Genomic DNA, 26,139 nt, shown 5'->3' with positions numbered 1-26,139 from the left:
GCATGCGCTACTTAATATCTGTGCAGTGTACGGCTCTGTCTCCGGCTATGCTATCAATTGGGATAAGTCAGTGTTATACGTATTACATGGCCCACCCCCGCATCTCCCGAGAGGCTGTAGAGTCCAAATAGTCAAGGACAGTTTTAAATATCTGGGTATATATATAACCTCGGATTGCGACACATTCCTAACACATCCCTCTGCAACAACTAACATGTGATATTTGGCATTGGAAGACGCTACCACTCACCCTGCTAGGCAGAGCGGCTCTTTTTAAAATGATGGCCTTGCCCAGATTCTTATATGTCATGCACAATACAACCTACCCAATCCCTGAATCGTACTTTAGAACGGAGGTGACAGCCCACTTATGGGACAGCAAACCGGCAAGAGTGGCAGCAATCAAATTGGTAAGGAGTTGCTACGATGGAGGCATAGCCCTCCCAGATGTCAAAGCGTATTACTGCAAAAAATTATTGAAGGTTACGCACTCCGCTGGTGATAAAGTGAATGAGCTGTGGTGTGCACCCGGGATATCACTCCCCGAAAAAAGTGTGGAAATCAGAACGCAGTCAGCGACACCTAGGATAAAGCGTATTACTGGGCATCGCAACTTACGGTTATTAATCAATGGCTTCATGTGCTGGAAATAGACCCAGCTTATCACCTTAACAGAATGGCTCTAGGGGAAGGCGGTATTAATAGAGCAATATACAACACACAGAAAGCCTGTATCCTTGTAGGCCCTGCATCGCACGCCATCAGCATCTGGCACACGTTGAACAGACACCTGGGATGGACCGATAAACTTACGAGACACACACCCCTGTGGGACACACGCAAGCTGGGGACACTGGGCAATAGCAAAGGGTTTTAAAAGTGGGATCTGATCGGCATCTCCCGGCTGGGAGATCTTTGGCATAACGGGAAGGTTGTCGGCTTCACCCACCTGCAAGACCAGTACTCAATGGCTCCAGGTGAAATGGCTCCAGGTGAACGGTTTAGATATTTACAAATCAAATACGCGATAGAAACAGCCCTCCCCACATATGAGACGATTCCAGAGTCCTCCCCATTAGAAGACTGACCACTTACTGACTTCCTCCATAAAAAAACGACTTCATTGTCATATAAAAAAATCATTAACAATCGACCGGACCCATTCGCCCGACACAGGGACCTTTGGCAATTCAATGTGGGAGACATGGACGACCCTGACTGGCGTGATGCATTAGCATCACCCAAAGAAGTAGCAAATCTCCTCCAAACTGCATTTGGTACAGTTTAAAATATTACACAGAACCTATTACAGTCGGACGGTACTACACAAGATGGGAAGGGCCCCTGACCCTAGCTGTCTGCGTCTCTGTGGGGACATGGGTACTTATTATCACACCTTATGGGAATGTCCCAAACTGACGCCATACTGGGAGGAAATGGTAGATACAATATCAGACGTCACCAAGAAACTGGTCCCAATTGAGCCTCCGTGCTGCATTTTTAATGTCTGGGGCCCGACAGATCTCACCCATGCAGAACGCCTATCGGCCACAACTGGCATGATAATAGCTAAACGAAATATAGCGCAAAAGTGGGGTGTGGGAACGGTACCAACAATAATACAGTGGTGTAGGGACATGGATAGGGCCATGGTGGCGGAAAAGGCGGTGTTTATAAATATCAAATGCCCCCACAAATGGGCTAGAGTGTGGGGAGGGTGGAATGAACACAGAGGAAACATCTGTTCTCCCCCAGAAGAAGATAGTGATTCGGGTGAAGACATGCAATGGAAGAACCTATGTATGAAAGTAGAATTGTATAAGTCACTGTACAAAAATTACATCATGATTGTATACAACACATGCAGATCTTTATTGTTATAATGGAACTTGAATAAGCAGTTTTGGAAAAAAGAAAAAAAACTGTCAAACTGCTCTATATACTCACACCACTTTAGGCAAACTAGTTTTGTGGCCAGAAATGCTATATCCCAATAGATGAGCTAAGTCTGGGTATCTGGAGTTGTGGCAACCGATCATTTGGTTTTGTATGGTAGGGCAATCCCTACTAAGATAATTTGCAGATCAATGGCGTTGGTGCCACCCACTTGGAATTTAAACCAACTTGACTAGTGCTGTGACCCACTATGGGAGTTTTCTGGTTCTCATAATTAACTATCTGCTGCCCTGCCACTCCTCAGTATATATGGGGCAGTCATTCCTTTCATCATAATGATGGTCATGTTCACAGACCCCACCTTATGCTGGCCCCTACCCAGAGAAATCCCACACTCAACCTTGGGGTGTGAGCCCTTGTCACTCCTAACGTTACTAATATGGGGGGCGGAGTCTCTGGAGCATCCTCTCTCTGCACTGAGAAAGGTGGTGCCCCCTATTTCAGATCTCACAGAATTAGGGCCAGGGACTATCCACTGCATTTCAGCTAAGAGTCAATCTATCTCGGCCAAGATGTCAAAACAATTATTTGTCGATATGGAAAAGATGTCACTATACCTCTTCTGGGGTATGCAAAACATAGTCCATAGAGATGGTGTATACTCCCTTTGTACTTGCTGGTAGGTTTTGGAATGTTATTCAATAGAGGAGCAAAAGAAATAGGCCAGGGGTTAGGAATCAATATGGGTCCCTAATATAGAATTACTGATGCTGCTAAAGAAGATACTTTGGCCCATGAATGGAAATTAAAAATTAAAAATGATGCCATCGCCATCTCGGTGCACCCTTTCAGACCCAATCCGAGCCACTCTTCTGGCAAAGAGTACATTAATAGATTGTGCAAGGGGAAAACCTTTAAACCGTGCAAGCCACCCCAAGCGTTTATGATGGAGCTCATCATATGTCTCCCCTTGTCCTTCCCGCAGATGGGTGACTTTGGTTGGGACAACTACATATGGACAAGATGCTGGTGAGAGATTTATCACCAGTAACTTGGGGTTCCCCCTAGGATTATGCAGTTTAGGGTTACCAGTATGAGACAATCCATCACCAGCATGATCTTCCTTGCCGCGGCCAGAGCTGCCTGGGTGTGGAGAGGAGCTAGGATTATTACAGTATGGGCCATTTCACCCCCCGGGCTCGACTAGCGGAGTCACAGGGTTTTCTCATCTCGCAGGATGTGATGTACTGAAAGGAGGCCCCTGGACACACAGGGATGCTCCTTAATTCTAGATCCCTGCACAGCTACAGACTCCCTAGTTGCATTGGGGTTGGTTATATCAAGCGCAGCCTGTGCCAGTCTACTGGCACCCAATACCTTCTCTATAGCTGCAGTTTGGCGCATATTGGGGTTAAATGCTCCACTAGTATCTCCCTAACCTTGCATAAACAATCATCCATACATTGCTTAAAGCATTCAGGCAAAGCTCCACCACTAAACTTCGCGGGATGTAATAAGCGGCTCTTTCCCATGGTGTGACCGGGTGGGGGCTGGGGAACAAAGTGCTTCTTGGTTTCTACAGTCTTCGGGCTATCTAGTTTTCCTGGCTCTCTCTGTGGGTTGGCCAACGCTATTCGTATGTGGCAGGATGACACTTGTAGATTCAATTTCTACCACTCCTGGGGATGGGCATGTTGGCATGGGTGTGAGCTCTGACATTGGCATTGAAGATGTGACTTTATCGTACCCCAACTCAGCTGCTGTCTCTGAATGTAGGGGCAGCCGATATCGGTGAGCTCGATCTCTGTGCTAATTACCCCAATAGCTCTATGTAACATTCTGTCAATGGAATTAGCCTTAACCGGGCGCGTGTGGGCTGGATAGCTGTCCATAGCTTTCCTTCTACCCATCTTAGCTAAAGTAACTTACCTCAGCAAGCACAATTGGGCAAATCAGTACCCCCACCACCCCAGGATATATATAAGGAGAAGATTAGCAAACTCAAAAAACTACTGAACAATACAAATTCTTCTCCACAATAATGCCATTGCCAATTCCTAGGTGGCCAAGACGACCAAGTCCACAATAGTAAGATAAAGGCCCGCTCCACTTGGGGGTCTCTAATACATTGGATGGTGTCTGTGCCCAGGCAAATAGTCAATTGCAGTCCAGAGAGAACAGGCTCTTGCTGAAGATCATGCCTTATACGTTCTAATATTTCATTCCAATACCAGAACGCAGTCAGGGTTACTCTTTGCCTTAGGGAGGGACAGTTATGATAGACAATATAGTAGCCTCTAGTAGAAATAGGTACTGTAGAGCCCTCTGACCCGCTTTATGTATGGTATTCGTATGGCAGGCCCAGTGGCTAAGCAGGTACTGAGAGGCCAAAAGGCTGCGGCATTACCAGGGCTGTGGTACCAAAAATAATACCAGTACGTTTGCTCAAGGATGATCCTGTCTTGTCCAACCGCTGAGCCAAGGGGGGTGCCTGCCCTGCTTTTCCTGTCACTGACGGGTGCAGGATGGGCTTGCTATTCGTCCGGGTTCGGCCAACACACGTCCCATGCAGCTGGACTCCAACTGCACTTATAAACGCTGGTCACAGGTGCGGTCATTGATGCAGAGCTCCTCCTCCTTGCCCTATGTGATCTGGGACAATTAGTCCCTTGTTGCAGCAGAATTCGTAGCCCCAGCACCACAGGGCTTCAACTGCGCTAACAAGCACTGGCCACAGGTGCTGTCACTGATGCAGGGCTCCTCCTCATTGCCCTGTGTTATCTGGGACAGGTAGTCCCCTTGTAGTGGCAGAATTTGCAGACCCCGCGACGTGTGAATCCAACTGCACTTATAAGTGCTGGCCACAAGTGCTTTCACTGATGCAGGGCTCCTCCTCCTTGTCTTACGTAATCTGGGACAAGTAGTCCCCTCGTTGCTTCAGAATTTTTCAGCCCCCATGCCGCTGAACTCCAACTGCTCTTATATGTGCTGGCCACAGGTGCCGTCACTGATGTAGGGTTCTTTCTTATTGCCCTATGTGATTTGGGACAGGTAGTACCCTTGTTGCAGCAGAATTCCCCCCCCCCCCCCTCCCGAGATCTCATTATTGCTATTTCAACCAGTCTGTTCCACATATTGAAGATCTGGGTAACCTTGACATGATAATTGGTAATGGAGACTTAAGCTAGAAGTCAAGTATGATATAAAATATATTGGTTGAACCGCAATACAAGAGAGAGATAGGATGTTGTCATTCTTCGAAGAACACCCCAATGATCCCAGTTATTAAGATCAATGGCTCCTTCAGATTAGTTTGACTGGCTTTTTCAGCGGGCCTTATCCGCAGACTTTTAGTTTTTTGTCCTCCTGTTTCTGACCTGTTTATATTGGTTTTATGACTCTGGGCACTTTACCACTGCTAATCAGTGCTAAAGTGCATATGCTCGCAATGTAAATTTGTTTACAGATTGGTTTTTCCATGATTGGCTTATTTGACTTACTACTAAGCCCCTAGTACAGTGCACTGTGTGTGCCCAGGGCCTGTAAGTCAAATTCTGATAGTGCGCCTGCAGAAACAAGCAGAATTTTGAAAGGGTCTAAGACCTGCCACTGCAGTGTCTACACACAGTTTTTACTGCCATGTCAACCTGGCAAGTGCACCCACTTAACAGGCTCCAACCTTCCCTTTTCCTACATGTAAGACACCCCTAAGGTAGGGCCAATGTACCCCTGTGTGCAGGGTGCAGTCTATGTGAAAGGTAGGCCATGTACTGGTGTGTGTGTGTGTGTCATGTGCTGATAGTGAAATACAGTGTTTTTCGTTTTTCACTATGGAAAGGCTATCTGTCCCACAGGATAGAATGGGAGTTTATTTATGACATTTTAGAAGTATAACTTCCCATTGGGGCGAGATAGAAAGATGGACTTCAGTATGCCTGAACTCAGAATATAAAAGTGCATATTTTAGTAACAGTGATATTTATATTGTGTGTTGGAAAATACCACTTTTAGAAAGTGGGTATTTTCTAACTTAGCCATCCTGTGTGCCTCTGCTGGTTTGTGGATTGACTTTTTGGCTTTGGAGTGACAGGAGCTGGGGATGTACATTCTCTTCAGACAGCAACTGGGGGGGTTGAGGTGTGTCTTGCCTTTCCTGAATGAGCCAGGGTGTGGCTGAATAAACCTGGGCTGCATTTAGAGTAGTGGGAGGACATTTCCTTGCACCTGCATAGGCCTGGTCTGCCTTACACAATACCGTCTCCACCTCCTGCCTGGAAGTGAAACCTGAGAGCACAGAACTGGGTTGGACTGAGCACAGAGCCTCTCTGCTGCCACAAGAGAACAAAGAGAAATTGAGTATCAACATTGGGGCCCAGACCCCTGAACTTTAGATTACTTCTGGACTCAAGAGGAACCTCTGCCAAGGAGAAGAGCTGGGAAAACCCAAGGAGAAGTACTGCCCCTTTGCAGTGGGCAGTGTGGGCTTGGCCTGCAGTGGCTGTTTCTGCCAAGGAGAGGACTGAGACTTTGCTGTCTGCTGTGTATCCTGCTTCAAGAAAATCTCCATGGGCTTGGTGTAGAGCTTGCCTCCTGTTCTGAAGTCTCAGCAACACAGAGACTTCATCCATCCCCTCTGTCTTCCTGCACCTGTAACTTCTGTTTCAGTTCCCACAGAGGAAAATAGCAACACCGACACCGACGAGCAATGCCGTAACCTGCAACGAAGCCGCGGGCACTGCTCCTGAAGTGCACGACAAACCGCTCCGACTTGCACCACAACCCCGAAGCCTGTCGATGCTGCACCATATTGACACCAAAGCTGTCATCGAGGTTGCTGCCTGCACTGGAGCCGAGGGCACCACTCATGACACTCATGATCCACAGCTCCGACTCATACCGCAGCCCCAACCTCACCGATGTCATTGCTTCATCATCACAGAGACGATACCTGACGTAGGTGACCTCTGGAATCCATCGACCCCGCATCGTCGTAAGGAACTGACACCTCAATGCCACCGCTCGGCAAAGGTAAGGAACCGATGCTTCACCTTCCCTGCATCGCAGTAAGGAACTGATACCACGCCTCCACTGTGGTCGTAAGGTACTGATGCCACCCGGCGCCAACTAAGCATCACCTCTCCGACGCTGTGCACTGTCTTTGTTTTCATCGTTTACAAGGTACCATTCTTTGGGGTCTGTGTGACTCCGGGCTCGATGCCGCGCACCTCGTGGTCAGCGCCGTACTTTGAGTTTTCCAGCTGTCACAATGTCATAATAGCCCTGGTGGAGCTGTTTGTTGCTACAAGCTTTATTTTTGTGAATAGCCTATTTTTGGTGATATCTTGATAACTGTTGGATTTTGGTTGTTTTAGTTTTGTTTGGTTTAGATAAAGATTAATTATTTTTCTAAACTGGTGTGGTGTCCATTTGTAGTGTTTTCACTGTATTACTGTATGTGTGCACAAATGCTCTACACACTGCCTCTGAGATAAGCCTGCCTGCTCGTGCCATGCTACCAAGAGGGTGAGCAGGTGTTGTCTAATGGTGTAACTCCCTTAACCTGACTGGAAGCAAGGGTCCCTACTTGGACAAGGGTGCAAACCTTTGGCAACTAGAGACCTCCATTTATAACAGTATGGATTATAGAAATGATAACAGTTGTTTCAGAACATGTGTGGTACAAAATGCACATCATGTATGACTGATGAAAAAGTTGGTTCCCAAAAGTATAAAATTATTCTTTTTACAGACTTTTATATAGCACAAACTTGGCCCAAAGGTATCGAGTATCTGAGCACTTTACACAGCACCAGTTGTGTTACATGAGGACACATTCATTTTTGTTAGGCAGGGTGGAGAGATTAAGTGACTTGCCCCGAATCACAGGATGTTCAGCGTCATTGCCAAGACTCGAACCAGGTTCCCCAGATTCAAGGTCTACCGCCCTAGCCGTTAGGCCAATTCCTCTCCCCCTCAACTCAATTCCTGACGTGGCTAATTGTTTTTTCATCCAATGAATAGCCCCCTGAGTCTCAGAATTATTTGAGGGTTCCAGCTCGCTTACATATGCTCACCTCATGGGCACAATAATAGCACAGCAGTGTTTGTAGCATGAATCACGTAGCAGCTGCAAGAAGACTATAAGGCATTCTCAAAGGTCAATGATCTATTCATTACAAATGATGGCCTGGATGAGCACCTGTCCTAGACAGGAACACATCCAAAACATCATATATGATGTGGGTTCTTCCAGATTCTCCACAGTGGAATTAAAGATCATACGAGAAAACATGCTTGTAAACCCTAGCACGCAAAAGAGCGAAAACAAAAGTAACAAGAAGCGACATGTTTTTGTGGCAAGGCTAATCTTAGACCAATCACCGTTTCTGATGTCTTCTACAACAAAGCCGCAATGCAGTGGTTCCTGCTGTAAGAAATGCAACATAACACATTGTTTCTGATGTAATTGTAATGGTGGGATTTCACCAGAGTTAATAAGTTTCAACTCACAATAAAAAGGCCTATTTATGTTCTTCCCAAGGACAGTTTTAACGTACCGATATTGTCTAACTCATTCCCACAACATTCTCCTCGAAACTAGTTTTCATTTCATTACCTCTAACAGGCTGGTCATAATGTGTTTCAAAAATGTTTCCATGGAATCCCCTAGCTCTGCTTGTTTTATCTTAGGTGACATCACTACAGAAACTGTCATCGAAATCAGAACGTTTGCAGGAGTGCACTTATCCAAACAAATGTATGCCCTTCCTATTTCTGGGGCAAATGATTGCAATTCAGTTTAGTTTGCATTTGGAATACTTTTTTTTCCAGATAAGTGGCCCAGGGATCTCGGGAAAAACATTTGCAAATGACACAGGGATTTGAAATGAGGAAACCTTTTTATTGGAAACCAGTGGTATGTTTGCGAGGAGAAGGCAGGAATACAGGAAGGTCCAGCAGTCTGGAGTGTTTACTGGCTTTCTCAAAAGAAAGTGAATGGCTGCCTTTCTTCTCATCTATTAGGAGGCTGTAGGGTGCATGGTGCCTGCAGGGCAGACTTGTTTTTAGACTGTGGGATTTTCATCTAATTTTGCTGTGCAGCTTCTTAGGGTTTCTTGAGTGGGTGCAACTGGTAAGCATTGACAGATATGAAGAGAAAAAAGTGACATTATTTAGTGATTTTAGACCAAAAAGTTCAAACTAATCTATTCACATCCAGATTTGGATTTCTTTGGAGGCAGTTATTGCGAAATGTGATATCGATGGGCACGTGACAAAGGATATTTCCAAATTAGTTTATCTCTGCAACAGGTTGTAAGGGCTAGGGCAGTCACACCTTATATATGACTGACTAAGTCAAAGCACTGCCAGCTTTTATAAACGTTAGTCTAACTAGTAACAGAGTCATTTCCTCATATGCAAGTTCCACCAAAAGGCCACTCAACGTTTTGTTGGATGGTTGGCTAACATTTCCTTACCAAAAAGATCTTTTATAAATACCAACTTGTTAGAAGAAAATAAAATGTTGATAGAGAGCATTTTATTACTGCCTTCTTCTGCCATTTCTTCCTGAGAGCGCAGCAGGTTGATAAGGCTTGTGCTGAGATGTCATTTCAGCCTATAGATAAGAATTTTATTATGCTATATTGGCGTGTTCATATGAATGTTTCTGAGATGTGAAAATGAAAAGTTGCATATACTCACATTAGCGTGACGTTTCCCTGCTTCAGCAATGTTTTCTTACTCCGGCTTACATTGCTCATAGGTAGTGCCCATCTCTGACATGAAGTAGCTTTTGCATCTTGGCTCTCAGGGTTTGAAAGACCGAAAAACCTGAAACTGTTTACTTGTCTGCTACCCTTTGAAGGTTGTTCTTCCTTCTTCCCAAGGTTTCAGGATAGGTGAGGTGCCAGCTGTTCCAACAATTTGGCATGCGACTACAACTTGAAACTAGTCCAGAGTATGGTATACATTTCTGTCTTCCTTTTTGTCGACGAGCGTGTTCCACTAATTGTTGCTGAAGGTCTGGATGGTTCAATCTGTGACTTTGAGATTATGCAGTTTTCTTCTTGTCAAGTAACCTTTTTAGACCACAAATGCTAGGCATATAAGCCTTTTTATTTGCCAGACATGAATATTGTACAGTATAAATGCGTGTGTGTGTGCGTGTGTGCGTGTGTGTGTCTGTGTGTGTATATGCATGTGTGTGTGTGTGTGTAACTGGAAGATCAAACATCCAAATCCCAGCAGGAGAGCTCACCAAGGTAATACGCCTGCTCCAGAGGAAGTTGTATGATCTGCAGGTCACACACATCCCAATTACAGTAAGGCAGCTTAGTAAGCTGAAAGGACTGCTGCCGAGATCAGTGCATGAACCACTCTTCATATGATAGCATTAAAGTGAAACAGATCATTTGGTGCTGCAGTAATGTGTGTTTACTTGATGGAGGATCAAATCTACAGTGAATTTACATAGACTTGGTGTTTGAAATGATGGGCTCTAGTTGGCAATGGTAGTACCTTTGTCCAAGTAGGGACACTTGCTTCTCGTCAGGGTAAGGGGGATACACTTCTAAAATAACCCCTGCTCACCCTCTTGGTAGCTTGCCACGAGCAGACATGCTTATCTCAGAGGCAGTGTGTAAAGCATTTGTTAACAAATACAGTAATACAGTGAAAACACTATAAATGGGCACCACACCAGTTTAGAAAAATAAGTAATCTTTATCTAAACCAAACAAGACCAAACAAGAAAAATCCACAATACAGTAATAAAAATATGACTTTCAAATGGTAAAAATAGTTCAGTTCAAAGCAAATTGCAGATGCAACACTTTTCACACAATGTACCTTGGATGCCTGGCGTACACACACAACAAGGGCTGCAGGGAAGGTGATGCGTCGGTTCCTTGCTCCGGGGAGGTGATGTGTCGCTTCCTTACTGCTGTGCAGGGGAGGTGATGCGCCGGTTCCTTACCGGAGAGGAGGTGATGCGTCGTCTTCTTACTGTGTGGGGAGGTGATTTGTCAGTTTCTTACTGCGTCCCCCAATGATGTAACAGAACTGGTGCCGCGATGTAACAATCAGGGACAATGCGTGAGTTCTTGCAGCTGCACAGCAGGGCTTGCGTCGGAATCAGTGCAGTGATCTCAGATTTCAGAGATCAGTGCACTCGAAGCAGCATGCAGCGATTTCTGGAGCCGCGGGCAGGTGCTGCGACTATTTTTCCAGCGATGCGTAGGAAACAGGTGAGGATGCATCACGCTTCTTGTTCTTGCATTGCTTTTCCAGCTCCCAACAGCCAGAACAACCTCTAGAGGCCCAGAACAGCTACAGGCACCTCTTGGCAGATCAGAACTCCCAGAGAGGAAGTTCAAGGGAGCTGAGGGTGAAGTCTTTGTGTCTCTGAGACTTCAGAACAGGAGGCAAGCTCTTCTTCAAGCCCTTGGCGATATTCCTCAAGCAGGTGACAAAGCAAACAGCAAAGTCCTGTTTCCCTTTCCATGGCAGAAAGTAGCCACTGCAGGCCAATCCCAGACAGCAAACAGCACAAGGGCTGTATTCCTCCTCAGGTTCTCCAGCTCTTCTCCTGGTAAAGGTTCCTCTTGATTTCCCAGATGTGATCTAAAAGTCTGGGGTCTGGAACCCTCTTTTTATACAGTAAATATCTTTGTTCTCTCCTGGTCCAGGGCTCTGAGCCCAGTCCAAACCAATTCTGGGGGGCACTTTGCAAGTGCACAACAACCTCCATTGTCAATGTGAGCCCTGGCTCCAGACACACCACAGCGGGGCAGAACCATCAGTGTGGAAGGCAGGCACAGCCCTACTCAGGTGTGGTGCAGTGCCCAGGGCAGCTGACTTCGGAGCACATGGTTCATGGTTTGATCCCCGGCTCCGGCGGCAGCTCAGCTCAGCACCATGTGACTCTGGGCAATAGCTCACTTAATTTCCACTACGGCCCCCAGCACCTTGAGACCCGTAAACGTGAGTAGTTCGCACTTTACAAATAAGGATTTACTCCAAATGCAGACCAGGCGTATTCAGCCTAGCGCTGACACATCCAGACCCTCTGGAGCCACTGCACATCCCCAGCCCCTGTCACTCCAAAGCAAGACAGTCATTACACTTCCTAGCAAAGGCACACTGGATGGCTAAGCAAGAATATATATTTTTTCTAAAAGTGGTATTTTCAAACAGAGAATGTAAAAATCACCCTCACTAAAAGATGCATTTTAACATTCTGAGTTCAGGCATACTAAACTTAATTTTCCTACCTTGTTCCCGGGGGTAGTTAGGCTTATAAGATGTTATAAGCAAATTCCCCATTCTATCCTATGGGAACACTTGTAATAGTGAAAAACAAAATTGGCAGTATTTCACTATCAGGACATGCCACACACACCAGGGCATGTCCTACCTTTCACATACACTGAAACCTGCCCACAGGGGTACCTTGGGCCTACATTAGACATGACTAACATGTCAGAAAAGGAAAGTTTAGGGCTTGGCAAGTGGGTGCACTTACCAAGTCGACATGGCAGTATTAGACTGCACACAGGCACTGCAATGGCAGGCCTGAGTTACATTTACAGACTGCTTATGTGGGTGGCACAACCAGAGCTGCAGGTCCACTAGCAGCATTTGATGTATAGGCCCTGGGCACACACACTGCACTTTACTAAGAACTGACTAGTAAATCAAATAGGCAAATTATGGAAACCCCAATCCATAAAAACAATTTACAAAGGTAACACTTGCACTTTGGCACTGAACAGCAGTGGCAAAGTGCCCAAAGCATCTAGACCAGCAAAACCAAGTCCAACACACAGCAAAACACAGGAGGCAAAGGCAAAAATACAGGGGAAACCCACGCCAATGATGCCAGGTCTAACACTTGCAAAAACAACAATTAATGGACGGAATGTTGCACAATGGCAAAACATTCACCCCCAGTCACAGATCTGGGTTTAATCCATCGTTATTTTGCTCACCACACCACCCCAGTTCAGACATGGCCAAATGCAAATCAGTCTTGACCCTTTGCCTCATGGGAACAGTCCAGCCCGAACTGCCAAGCCATGTCTTCCCTGGACCAGAATCAAGCATCCTAGGAACGGTTTCTGGCTATCAGCCGTCATCAGCCAGGATAGCATGATTCCAGTGGCATGGAGAGCACGGGACTCACGTCTGAGCATACCCGACCCACTCGGGGTGACAAATGCAAAAACAACAATTGATGGATGGAATGTTGCACAATGGCAAAACATTCACCCCCAGTCACAGATCTGGATTTAATCCATTGTTATTGCGCTCACCACACCACCCCAGTTCAGACATGGCCATATGCAAATCAATCTTGACCCTTTGCCTCACGGGAACAGTCCAGCCCGAACTGCCAAGCCATGTCTTCTCTGGACCGGAATCAAGCATCCTAGGCCTGGTTTCTGGCTATCAGCCGTCATCAGCCAGGATAGCTTGATTCCAGTGGCATGGAGAGCACGGGTCTCAAGTCTGAGCATACCCGTCCCACTCGGGGTGACAAATGCAAAAACAACAATTGATGGACGGAATGTTGCACAATGGCAAAACATTCACCCCAGTCACAGATCTGGGTTTAATCCATCGTTATTTTGCTCACCACCCACCCCAGTTCAGACATGGCCATATGCAAATCATTCTTGACCCTGTGCCTCATGGGAACAGTCCAGCCCGAACTGCCAAGCCATGTCTTCCCTGGACCGGAATCAAGCATCCTTGGACCGGTTTCTGGCTATCAGCTGTTATCAGCCAGCATAGCTTGATTCCAGTGGCATTGAGAGCACAGGACTCACGTCTGAGCATACCCATCCCACTCAGGGTGACAAATGCAAAAACAACAATTGATGGATGGAATGTTGCACAATGGCAAAACATTCACCCCTAGTCACATATCTGGGTTTAATCCATCGTTATTTTGCTCACCACACCACCCCAGTTCAGACATGGCCATATGCAAATCCGTCTTGACCCTGTGCCTCATGGGAACAGTCCAGCCCGAACTGCCAAGCCATGTCTTCCCTGGACCGGAATCAAGCATCCTAGGACCGGTTTCTGGCTATCAGCCGTCATTAGCCAGGATAGCTTGATTCCAGTGGCATGGAGAGCACGGGACTCACGTCTGAGCATAAAACCATCTCACTCGGGGTGACAAATGCAAAAACAACAATTGATGGACGGAATGTTGCACAATGGCAAAACATTCACCCCCAGTCACAGATCTGGGTTTAATCCATTGTTATTTTGCTCACCACACCACCCCGGTTCAGACATGGCCATATGAAAATCAGTCTTGACCCTGTGACTCATGGGAACCGCCCAGCCCGAACTGCCAAGCTATGTCTTCCCTGGACCGGAATCAAGCATCCTAGGACCGGTTTCTGGCTATCAGCCGTCATCAGCCAGGATAGCTTGATTGCAGTGGCATGGAGAGCACGGGACTCATGTCTGAGCATACCTTGGCAAGGGGATTATAAATGTAATGCCTATGAGCTAGTTAAACACTCCTGTTTTTGAAGTGGCAAGAGACAATTTGATTTGTGGTGTTTGCCGAATACACAATTAACAATAAGTGTAATAAAATCATGACTTAGGAGTGAAACAGAAAGTGGGTAAATTACTGTCTAAACTGTGATATATATCCTGGAGCTTGATGAAGACCATAAATATACAATAATGGAATTTTGCAAAGCTCATCCTCCAACTTCGCCGTAACCCTACACCAAACTTGCAGCAACTGTTAGGATACTGTTCTGGTGCCTAAATGACACACACCATCTTACAATTTTTCACAGGCCCTGAGTAGAACCAATTTGCCTTTTTCATTTTCTTTGCTAATATTGTAAACAAACTTGGGTTTAGCAATCGGAGCTGAGGATGAGGGTCAGGGGTTGTGTGAACAGGAGAGCCACACACGGTAAACAGAATTTAGAGATATCTGCTTGTAGTTTATATAATTGCCAGTTTGTTGTAAATAAGGCTCCAGGGATTAACCACATATGGCATCAAAATTTTGAGCAGAATGAAAAAACAGTAAAACAAACTTACAATCGTTTATTTTATTTTTGGAGTTTTCTATAGTGCTAGCCAGACCCGGAGGTATCAGAGTGCTTTACAACATTTGTTATAAACAGATTATTACACCAAGAGAGTCCAGGTAAATAGTGAGTCTAAGGTCTAAGGAGGTTCATTAATCTGTAATCGTCTGGTAGTAATCAAATCAAAGTTGAGAGTTTGATGTTCAGGTAAGGGGGAGTAATGTTCAGAATATAGGGGAAGTGATGTCAGGAGTGGCTTTAACGTAGTTGCTGGGTCTTCCGTCTTGTGGTCGGGAGTTAAAGAAGATCCGTTGTTACTTTGTGAGGATTTGATTGAGGAAGAGCGTTTTGAGCTGGCTCTTGAAGGCTTTGTAGGAAGAGTTTGTCCTAATATGTGTGGGAATGGCATTCCAGATTTTGGGTGCATTTCCGGTGAAGTACCTACATAGGGTCTTTTGTTTGCAGGTTTTCGGAGGGATGAGTAGCAGAGAGTTGGAGCTTCTGAGGTTTCTTGCCTGTCCCGCTTTCTTGAGTTTGGCAGCTAGATAGGTGGGTTTGCCAGTGTGTAGAGCTTTGTGTGTGAGGCAGGCGGTTCTGAAATTGGCTCACAATTCTATTGGGAGCCACTTAAGTTCTGTTAGCGCGGGAGTGATGTGTTCATATTTCTTCACTCCTGACACCATTCTGGCTGCTGCATTTAGTGTTGTTCTTAGTGGAGCCAGGTGAAGTTTAGCCATGCCTGTGAGGGTGGTGATCCCGTAGTCTAATCTGGATAGGACAAGGGACTGCGTGGCTTGTTTGAGGTCCGTTGGTGGGATGAAGGGTTTGATTTTGCTTAGTAGCTTAGGTTGAAGAAGGCACCTCTTGCGGTGCTCTTGATGTGTTTAATCATATCCAAGTTGGGGTCCAGAGTGATAACCAATGACTTCACTGAGTCTGCTGGGATGAGAGTATAGTCTAGAGCAGTGTTTATCAAACTGTGGTCCGCAGACCCCCAGGGATCCGTGACACATTCCCAGGGGGTCCGTAGGCAACAGTTTTAAAAGCACAGAAACATTTCTTGTATAATTAGCAGCTTTCCAGCAACAATAAAAGTGGCAAGAGAATGCCAGTGATTAATGTTCCTGCTGGAGAGTGAGGAGAGTTTTGTTCAGTGGCAGCTTTGATTTAACTAATGTAGCACAGAGGGTTAATGTGCCTACAGCAAAGAACGTGTAACATGCATCTTAAAAAGCAGCATTTTATGCGCCTAGGTTTGTGGTTACTGCTTTTGTCACAGAGATTCCTTTATTACTGTGCACTTCATAAGTGACAATCGTGATCTAGCAGAGGGACCTTTAAACTGTCATCAAAGAGCTGCTTGCAAACTGCATGGTGCCAGTTAGTAACTTATATTTTGTCCCAGTTATTCATTATCCTGATGCTGCTAAAAAAGATATATTTGGGTGGAAATACATTTTTAATGTTAAAGTCAATGGTGGCCACTGTGTTATGCTCTGAATCCTGAGTTTGTGCTTTTCCAGACCAAGCACTCTTTAAACATTTTATATACACACTGATTTAACATGTATGATTCAATGTCTCTATATGTGTGTGATGTAAAGTGCTCTGACATCCTACAATGGTAGTAGAGATGCTACGAAACAAATGAAATACATGTGACAGAGGGGCTATTACTTCAATTTAAAACACTAAGGGCCAGATGTACGATCTGTTTTAATATGCGCGGACGAGTTCGCGAACCGGTTTGCTCATGCAAAAACCTATTGGGCCATGTTCTTAGCCTATTTCGCGAGTCGCAATTTGTTTGCGACTCTCTAAATAGGTTTTGCAACTTGCTATTTGGAAGGGGCATTCCCTTCCAAATAGCGAGTCTCAAAACCATGTACAAAAGTTTTGCGGTCGCAAAACAGTCACAATTACCGCCTACTTCAAGTAGATGGTAATGCATTCACAAATGGGAAGGGGTTCCCAGGGGAACCCTTCCCCTTTGCAAATGCATGCAAAATAATTTTTTAAGGTCAGATCCCCCAAGGACCTCTGCCTGCCCTTAGAAAATGAAACGAAAACGTTTCATTTTCTTTTTCTTAAATGCATGGTAAAATGGCTGCATTTTTTAAAAAAAAACTGCTTTATTTAAAAGCAGTCCGAGACATGGTGGCCTGCAGAGCCCAGCAGGCCACCATCGCTGGGAGGGCTGGCTTTCCCAAGGGGAATTAATATTAATGAACCTCGCAATTTGCGACCCCATTGGGAATCCCAAACAGTGTTAAACACACTGTTGTACATTTCATTTAGCGACTCGCAATTTGGCACTCGCAATGTGTCGCCAATTGCGAGGCACTAAATGAAATGGTCGTACATCTGGCCCCAAAATCCTTAGTACTTTGAGTATTTGTTTTGTGTGCACACGTGTGTATTTTTTTCGAATTACTGTTTTAATGTTTGAAATGTAACTCATACAAATTGCTTGGGGGTCCCCGGCTTCCAGTGGTGACTCAATGGGGGTCCTCAGGAGTCAAAAGTTTGGGAACCACTGGTCTAGAGCATCAATAGCCTTTATCCATTCCGTGATTTGCGGGGTCTTTTCCTTGCTGGCTAGGAGAAGAATTTCCGTTTTGTTTTGATTTAGTTTCAGATGGTTACGGGACAGCCACTTTTGTACTTCTCTTAGGGTGACGTTTAGTCTTTGCATGTCTGCTAGGGAGGAGGTTTCTAGGTATATCTGGGTGTTGTCGGCATAGAGATGGAAGGGAATGTTAGCTTTTTTGAGGATGATGGTGAGTGGCTCCATGTAGATATTGAATAATGCGGGTGATAGAACTGTGCCTTGGGGGACACCTCTGAGTATAGGGTGTAGGTCGGACGTGGAGTTTCCTATTTTTATTCTTTGTGAGCGGTTTTGTAGGAAGGAGGTGAACCACTGTGCAACCACCCCGTTGGCTCCTACCCGATCTAGGAGAGTGTTGATGAGTAGTTTGTGGTCGACCTTGTCAAAGGCCGCCGAAAGGTAGACAGCAGCGGTTCCTGTCCAGTGATTTGTGCATATCATCTATGGCATTTAGGATGGCAGTCTCTGTGCTACATCCTTTTCTGAAGCCTACTTGGTGTGGGTCGAGGAGGTTGTTGATGTCCATGTGGTGGGTGAGTTGACGGAGAACACATTTTTCTAGTAATTTTGCTAGGAAAGGAAGATTGGAGACAGGTCTGTAGTTGCTAAGATCGTTGGGGTCAGCACCAGCCTTTTTTATTAGTGGTGTTACCTGGCCTATTTTGAGGCAGTCAGGTATGATTCCTGTTTCCAGGGAGCTGTTTATGATCCCAGTCCAGGTGGGGGCTAAGGAGTATTTGAGTTGTTTTGCCAGTTGAGCGGGGAGGGGGTCTTCAAGATGCGATGAGGGTTTGGATCCGGTGGTTAGTTCAATAATTTCAGGTACAGTAGTGGGAGTAAAGGTTAACCAGTTGTAGGTTGGTTGGCTAGGTGGGTTTGCATCTTCTTTGGTGAGTAGCGGGCCTGTCTTTGATGGAGGCAAGTGGTCCGTCAGTGAGAGCTCAATCTTTAGACTTTTTTCGCAGAAGAAATTAGCAAATTTGTTGCATAGGTCTTTGGAGGCCGGAATAGCAGCCGGAGTTGGTTTAGATGTTTGTTGTCTGATAATGTTGAAGAGTTATTTGGGGCGGTTTTTTGCATTGTTCAGTGCGTCGCAGAAGAAGGAGGATTTTTCGTGCGCGATGTGCTTGTTATACATCCTACGTTTTGTTTTGAGTAGTTCGAGGTGAGTTGACGAGGGGTAATTGTGCCACAGTCTTTCAGTTGCTCTTAGTTGTCTTCTTTCCACGTTTAGTTCAGTGTTGAACCACGATCTCGATGGTAGGGTCTTGCTCTTTTTTTGTTTCATGGGTGCTATTTTGTCCAACATGTCAGTTAGGGCCTCGTTATATTGAGTGGTAAGTTCTACAGTGGACCTTTCGTCTTCATTGGGGGGGAAGAATGAGCTCAGTCTTTCTTCTAGTTCTTCCAAGGGGATCTGTCTCAGGTTTCTTGTCCAGTGGAAGTGATCATTTCTGCTAGGAATTCAATGTGTTTTTTGATTGATGTGGAAGAGGATGAGATGATGGTCTGACCAGTCGACCGGGAGGGTGCGAACGATGGTGATTGCATCCTCATGGGCTATGATGGCATCTAGGATTGAGCCTTTGTCGTGGGTTTGTTCAGTGCAGTGTTGGATCAAGTTGTTGTTGTGAAGGAGATCGTTTAAGGTTTGCATTAGAGGGTTGTTTGTCTCATTCCAGTGAAGGTTTAGGTCTCCTAGTATCAGGTTAATCTCATTTGAGAGTGAGCAGTGCGAGATCAGGTCGGCTAGCTGGTCACCAAATATGTATGTGGAGGTGGGATCTGAGGATGGAGTTCCACCCTCCTAGTATCAGGTTATTCTCATTTGAGAGTGAGCAGTGCGAGATCAGGTCGGCCAGCTGTTCACCAAATATAGTATTGTTTCCTGGTGGTCTGTAGATATAGGTGACAGTGAAGTATTTTGTTGATAGACATTTTGTTGTTGACTGGAAGGTATTCCAGATTATGATATTTGAGGGAGTCGATTTCTGTTATAGAGATGTTCTTTTTAAATATGATTGCCGTCTCTCCACCTCTTTGGCTGTTCCTGTCCTTGTTGAGGATAGAGAATCCCGGGGGTACAAGCATGTCGAAGATAGGTGGGGAGGTTTCATTCAGCCAGGTTTCAGTGATGAACAGGATGTCTAAGTCATGTGTTAGGATGGTTTCTGCCAGTTCAGTTGCGTGTTTGTTCGCAGATCTGCAGTTGATGAGCATGCAGTTGGCCACTTTCTTGTTGTTTAGCTCTAAGATTGGGGGGGGCCCCAGGAATGTTTGTGAGGTGCGCTGGAGGTCTCATTAATTTTTTGGTTGTCGTTTCTCTCCCAAGACTGATAATTACTGGGATCCTAGCACTTGGGGTGGAGGTTGGCGTTGCTTTATAGGATTCGGCAAGGTCCCTCGCCTCTTGCATGGACATTACAGCGATCGTTCTCTTGTCTCTATGTGGATGGTTACTGTGGGGGGTTGTCTTCCAACTCAGTCGTGTATTTTTGTGGTGAAATCTATGTTTGTTGAGCGAGCCAGGGAGTGATAGGGGTAGGCCTTGAGTAGAGGGGATGGTATGTTTGGATAAGATTCTATTAATATTTTGGGTAGCTATTCCAAGTTGGAGTTCTAGTCGAGCCAATCTTTGGGTTATGCTCAAGGAAGGAGGGGTGGGGGGGTCGGGGCTCTGTGTTTCCCGCGTCCGATCATTGGTTGTTGGAGGGAGATTTGTTATGATTGGTGGAGAAAGAGAATCTGTGTGGGAGTTCCTCCCTCTGTCTGTGATCTTATTGTGGTTTATGGGGGTAATCACTGGTATCGGTGGGATTACTGGGTTTAGAGTAGGCAGGGCGTTCGGGACAGTTAACAGCAGGTCGGTTTCTTTGGTTACTGGGTAGGGGTGAGGGTAAGGGGAGTCCCTTGTACTGGAGAGGGGTTGAGGTGTATTGTCTGGTGAGAGTCTAGAGATCGGTGAGCTTAAGCGGGATGAATATTGCGGGCTCAGGAAGGCGTTGAGGTAGATAGTGGAGCTAGGGGGCGGTAGATTGGCGGTACCCATGGGGGGGGGGTGAGTGGGTGGAAGGGTTGGGAGGTTTTCACCGTGTGTGTGGTTTGAGGCTAGGGAGTCTTTCGGGTTGGGCTGAGATGGATGGGTAAGGGCAAGGTGTAGCGTGGGGAAGAGTGAGTCGAAGGCCTCTAGGTTGTCGTTGTTGGCTTGGATCAGGATCGTGCCATTGCTGTATATGGTCACAAAGGAGTTTTCGCAGCGAGTGCGGTGGTTGGGTATTAGTAACGTTAGTTTTCAGCTTACAGGGGTGGTGGTCATTTTATATATGTGGAGGTGGGATCTGAGGATGGAGTTCCACCCCCTAGGATTCTGGGTGTGGAAAATGAGATCCATTTTCCGTAATCCTTTTATGGCGCAGTGGTAAAAGTCTGCAATTAGGCATTCTTGATGTTGTCTTAGCAGCCTTTGTTTAAAATTTCTTTTCGCTTTGGGCGAGAGGTTGGGGGGGTACATGATGGAGAAAGAGTTTCTGCCATTGGCTTTTAAGCCATGTGCTGAGTTGGTTTGGGGGAAAGTCAGGCTGACCTGCGGTCCCTCAATTCTGTTCTGTGGGTGCATTATAGGCCGCTGGGGGGCTAGAGGATAGGGAGCGTCGGAGCCAACTGTGTCGGAGGATAGGTTTAGGGCATTCAGCATAGTCTTAATACCTGATTTGTCGTTCATGGGTTGAGGAGCTAAGTCAATTGGTGCTTTTCCTTGCCAAGTGCTGGTTTTGCCCTGAAGTCAATTTTTGTGAGTTTCGGCCAATGCTTAATTGGCATGGATTATTATGACCTGTTTTGTTGCAAGGCGAGAGCTCCGGGGTGATTTGTCCCGACTGGGCGCCATTTTGGGGTCAGGCTTTAGGATTGTACAACTTGTGCTGAAGTGTGGTGGTTGCCCTTCGGGTTTTAGTTATTGTTGGGCTTTCTTAGCTTCAATGGTCAGGTGACTACTGGGGTTCACTCGAGTTATTTAGGCACATGGACAGATATGTTGTCTGTGTGATTTTCCCCGTGTGACCGCCATTTTGGGATCAGGCTGCTTCAATGATCTAATGGTGTTCCTTAGATATGCTGCCGTGTCTGGTTAGGCTTTAGGGTAGCTTCAGATGCCTTATATGATTCACCGATTGTGGGGTTTGCAGATTGTTTTGGATTGAGATTGCAACAGTAACTGGGCTTACAGTTTAACTGTCCTATGCAATCGCCATTTTGGGGTCAGGCACCGGGACTCGACGCTCCTGTGGACGTCGCCTCGCATCAATAGAAAGATCCCTGTTTTCGGGCTTGTGCCCGAATGCCACTCACCGGATATTGAGGGAGCGGGCTCACACCTACGATTTATTCCATAAATGATGCAATAAAGGACAGTGAGAAAGTAAACTTAAAAAGACAGGAAACTGTACAAGGACATAACATTTATTACTGAAAGATACCAAACAAACAGCATATTGTAAAATTACTTACTACTTCCAACTTCTTCAAACTCAGGAATGACAACCATGTCATTGCTAAATTCTGCTGGTTCAAATTCATCCTTTCCCTTCTGAAAAGTTTTGTCTGGTAAGGGTAAATATAGTTTTGCAAGCATGTGCTTTTCTTTTGTGGTTACTTCATGAATCTGTAAAAATGGTTAGATATTTTTCTCAATTTAAACATCAAATATTTGGCATATTTTATTAACAGCCTGGCATATATTTAGGTTAAAAGCATATTCATGCAGTTGCAGTAATGATAGCAAGCAACACATCTATTAAATGGCGTAAAAAATGTATATAGTATCACTGATGAACTATTTTATAACCCATGCTTGCTACAGCTGTTTTGTGAACCTTTTGTTGCACTGCAAATATCAGCTGTTCTTACCCAAGTTAACGGTGGTTGTTTTTTTACCTTGGAATCGCTGAACTGTCTTTAATGGAGCTTGGTCTGTAAGGAAAAACACAAAGACTCATCCATCAGGCACAAACGCATGCATGTACGCCTACAGATGACCAGCCCAAAAGCCAATATGCATATGTACTTGCTATTAATGGCTGATTGGTCAGACCCAGAGTAGGGCAAAGGACAGGGTAAAAGGGTCCAGCTCCAAAGGTGCACCCTTAGTGGTAGTTGCCCACTACCACCAAAGCAGTGTTCAAGGTATAATTTCTTCTGAGTCAGAATACGCTGGTTCATTTATCTTATAAATCATAATCTTCATTATGATGGTAGTTAAACAAAACCAATAGCAATATAGTAAACATAATATGTAGCACTAGTTCATTGGAAAACATTAATGGTAAAAAAATAATTAAGAGTTAAATCGAGGCTTGCAAAAATGGACATGAGAAAGCATGATATCTACCTTTCAGTAACTACTGAATATCGTTATATATTTGTAGTCACCAGGATTCATTCTGCTTCGGTATCCCCTTCACAATTTTTAAAACACACTAAAACTACACACACAAGTCAATTCAATACTTGCATGAGACCCACAAAAAGCATAACCTTAAATTCACTCAAGACTCCCAATATATGCAGATATGAACACAAGTCCAATGACCAAATAGTTAATGTCCATGAGACATATTAAAAATATATATTAATAGATATCGTTCCATAGAGCTTACAAATGCTGAACTACAACAAAAAATAAAAATATGGCAAAATGAATTTGACTCTCAATAACTACTCACATCCTCAAACCTCTAGAAATGCACAAATCAGAAATCAATGCCACATTTCATAAAATATCCATGATACAGATCGCCCTGTGTCTGAAGGAACATAGAAAGACGACCTGTCACTCAAATGTGTGATGAAAACCCAATCAAGTTACAATTATGAAATCTCAGCAAAGACTGCCAGAAAACAGGCCCCTCAGAACTTACATTATAATCAAACAACTAATCAATTCAAATTGCCCATAAAGACTATTTGAAAAACAACTGTTTAACTATTGGACCATTAAAAAAAAACCACTAAGCGAATTTAGGCCAATCCCCTTCAAGTACTGATGTCACAAATTTGAAAATAAACTGTTACATCCTGAGATTCTCTAAACACATGATTAGCTAAAGTAGGTACACATAACACTAAATGGACATTCTATTGCTTTGGAGCTCAGCTTATTTTTTAAAAAAAATCAAAATACCTAAAATCAGAAATAACGGGGGCGTGGCCAAGATGGCGGCGGAGTAGGACGTGTTTTTGTCCCCTCCGGCGCCGGGCCCTGAATAGCGTTGTATAGCGGGGGCCCCCGGAGTCCCATTGAGCTGCGGGTTGCTCCGGAGACCGAACACAGCGGCCGCCGGTGGGGGTGCGACCCTGGGCGGAGCGGGAGCGGCCGGTGCGGTTCCGGGACCGGTGGAATTGCCTGAGGCCGGAGAGGCGCCGAGAGCGGTGGCGCAGGAGAGCAGTCCTCGGCAGCCGGGAGTGGAGCTGGAGGCGGCGTCCGGCGGGTCTGCCTGGGCACTGCAGTGAGAAGCAACTGAGGGCCGTTGGCGGAGCAAAGGCGCCTGACCGGTGCTGCATCCCCGGATCCCCGGACGGGGGAGGAGCTTATCACCCCGGGCGCCCGGAGCCAGAGCACGGTGAGCTGCCCAGTCGAGGACGCGGTCTGCGGCCTAGCGCCGAGAGCGGTTGTCGCTGACGCCGAGGATCACGCGACTGGGCGGAGTCTGGGCCCGTGCATTGAGGTGGGTCTGGGCTCCGACCTAGGTGGAGAGCGGGCAGCCCGAGGGCCTCTCCGGCAACCCGGCGGAGGTGCCGCGACAGGAGGGACAACCCTTGGCTGATCCCCTAACCACGGGGAAGCCGGAAGAGTGGCGGCCTGACCCCCGGAGTGGCGCTACGCTACAAAGGAGTGCCGGTGCGAGCAGCTAGTACCCACGGTCTCGCCTTGGCTGCTGGGGGTCGAGAAGTCGGACAGCAGGACACCTGCTGCAGGGGGACCCGTTTGGCACTGTACCGGAGATAGGCCCTGCGAGCTGGGTTTCCCCGCCCCTTCCACCCCTAGCGCTGGATCAGGACTCTTGCTAACGCCGGCAGACGGGGGGGCCGAGCTGTCGAATGGTACTGAGAGTGCCCTAGAGGACCGCGATTTGCCATCCCGAGACGCCTGTTGCAGGGGAGGAACGAGAGGCTGCTCTCCTGGTCCCTGGCTTACCGGCAGGTTGCGACTGAGCCGCCGCTTCGCCCAGACTGACAAGGTGGGATCAGGAGCTGCGAAGGCTGCTGGACCGGACCATACTGGGGCTGCCTCTGTTACAGGCACCAAGGGAGGTTTACTGGTGCATTTCTTGGATTCCACTGGAGCCGGGAGGACTCCGGTCGGTGTCTACCAGGAAGTCCACGAGGGCCGCGATGGCTAATATTGTGCGCAGGAAGGCCGGTAAGGATACCCAGTCGAAGAATTCCCAGCAACCGCCGTCCCCTGGCCCGAGTTCCTCTCCGGGGCGGTCGGACGACGAGGCTCCAGTTACCAAAGCCTTTATGACTGACCTCTTTAAATCTATCAAAGACGATATATCGGAACTCCGAGCACAACTGACGTCGGATCTCCGAGAGGTGCGGAGGGACGTCGATGCAGTGGGGGAGAGAGTGGCCACGCTAGAGGATCACGATCTTAGCATAGCGAACGACGTCCACCAGTTGCAACAGGACGTGCTGAGACTTACTGAACAAAACTTGGACTTGCAGTCCCATGCAGAGGATTTGGAGAACCGTTCCCGCAGAAATAACATCCGTATTCGAGCGGTGCCGTGGGATGGTGAGGCGGGAGATCTGCGGGGCTACGTGCAGGACCTCTTCCTTCAGATCCTGGGTGAGGAGGATATCCAGGACATTCGGATGGATCGGGTTCACAGAGTAGGACTGCCGCGGAGGGGCGGACCTCCCCCGGATATTCTAGTGTGTGTCCATGACTTTCAACTCAAAGAGAGGATCCTCAGGAAAGCTCGAGACGCTCCTACTCTGCAGTTCCGTAAACACCGCCCGCAACTATATCAGGACTTGGCGGCGACGACCCTTCAGAAGCGGAGGGAGTTTAGACCTGTGACGGCTTTCTTGCGGAACCGTAACATTACTTACTCATGGGGTCATCCATTCCGCATAGTTTTCCGTTGGGAGAACAGGCTGGTGCAGTTACGCTCGCTTCAGGCAGCAAAGAACCTCCTGGGCATTGAAGATGAGTCTCCAACTTCGAGAGTGGGCAGCCCGTCCCCGAGACGTCGACATCAGTCCTCCTCTTGGCATAGAGTGGGTCCAGCGCCTGGCCATGGACGGCCCGACCGAACGGCCAGCCTGCAGGAAAGGGGGGATGCGGTGGCCTCCGTTGCTTCGGCGACGCTGACGGAGTGGCAGCAGAGCTCCGGGGCGGCCTGAATTATGGGCTGCGACTGATGGCGCCGGAGGGGGCTCCTGTTCTCAGGTTCCGTGGGTATGCAAGTACTTTGTGAGAAGACACACCGGACCGAGGCCCTGGGAGTTCCAGAGGGAGTCTCCCGTCCCCTTCCCGGCGACTACGCGGTGCGC

General features: G+C 46.7%; 1 protein-coding gene across 7 annotated transcripts in view; it reads right to left on the bottom strand.

Moving 5' to 3' along the window:
• Positions 1–26,139, bottom strand: part of CC2D2B (coiled-coil and C2 domain containing 2B) — a 1,917,855-nt gene that overhangs the window by 796,988 nt on the left and 1,094,728 nt on the right. For all 7 annotated transcript variants that reach the window (XM_078643430.1, XM_078643434.1, XM_078643435.1 and 4 more), the window contains one exon: positions 22,087–22,240. In XM_078643430.1, coding sequence (XP_078499556.1) covers positions 22,087–22,240 — 154 coding nt within the window. The remainder of the gene's footprint in view (positions 1–22,086; positions 22,241–26,139) is intronic.

This window comes from Lissotriton helveticus, chromosome 5_1 (genome assembly GCF_964261635.1).
Source record: "Lissotriton helveticus chromosome 5_1, aLisHel1.1, whole genome shotgun sequence".
Taxonomy (NCBI): domain Eukaryota; kingdom Metazoa; phylum Chordata; class Amphibia; order Caudata; family Salamandridae; genus Lissotriton; species Lissotriton helveticus.
This window is presented reverse-complemented; position numbering and strand designations above follow the sequence as displayed.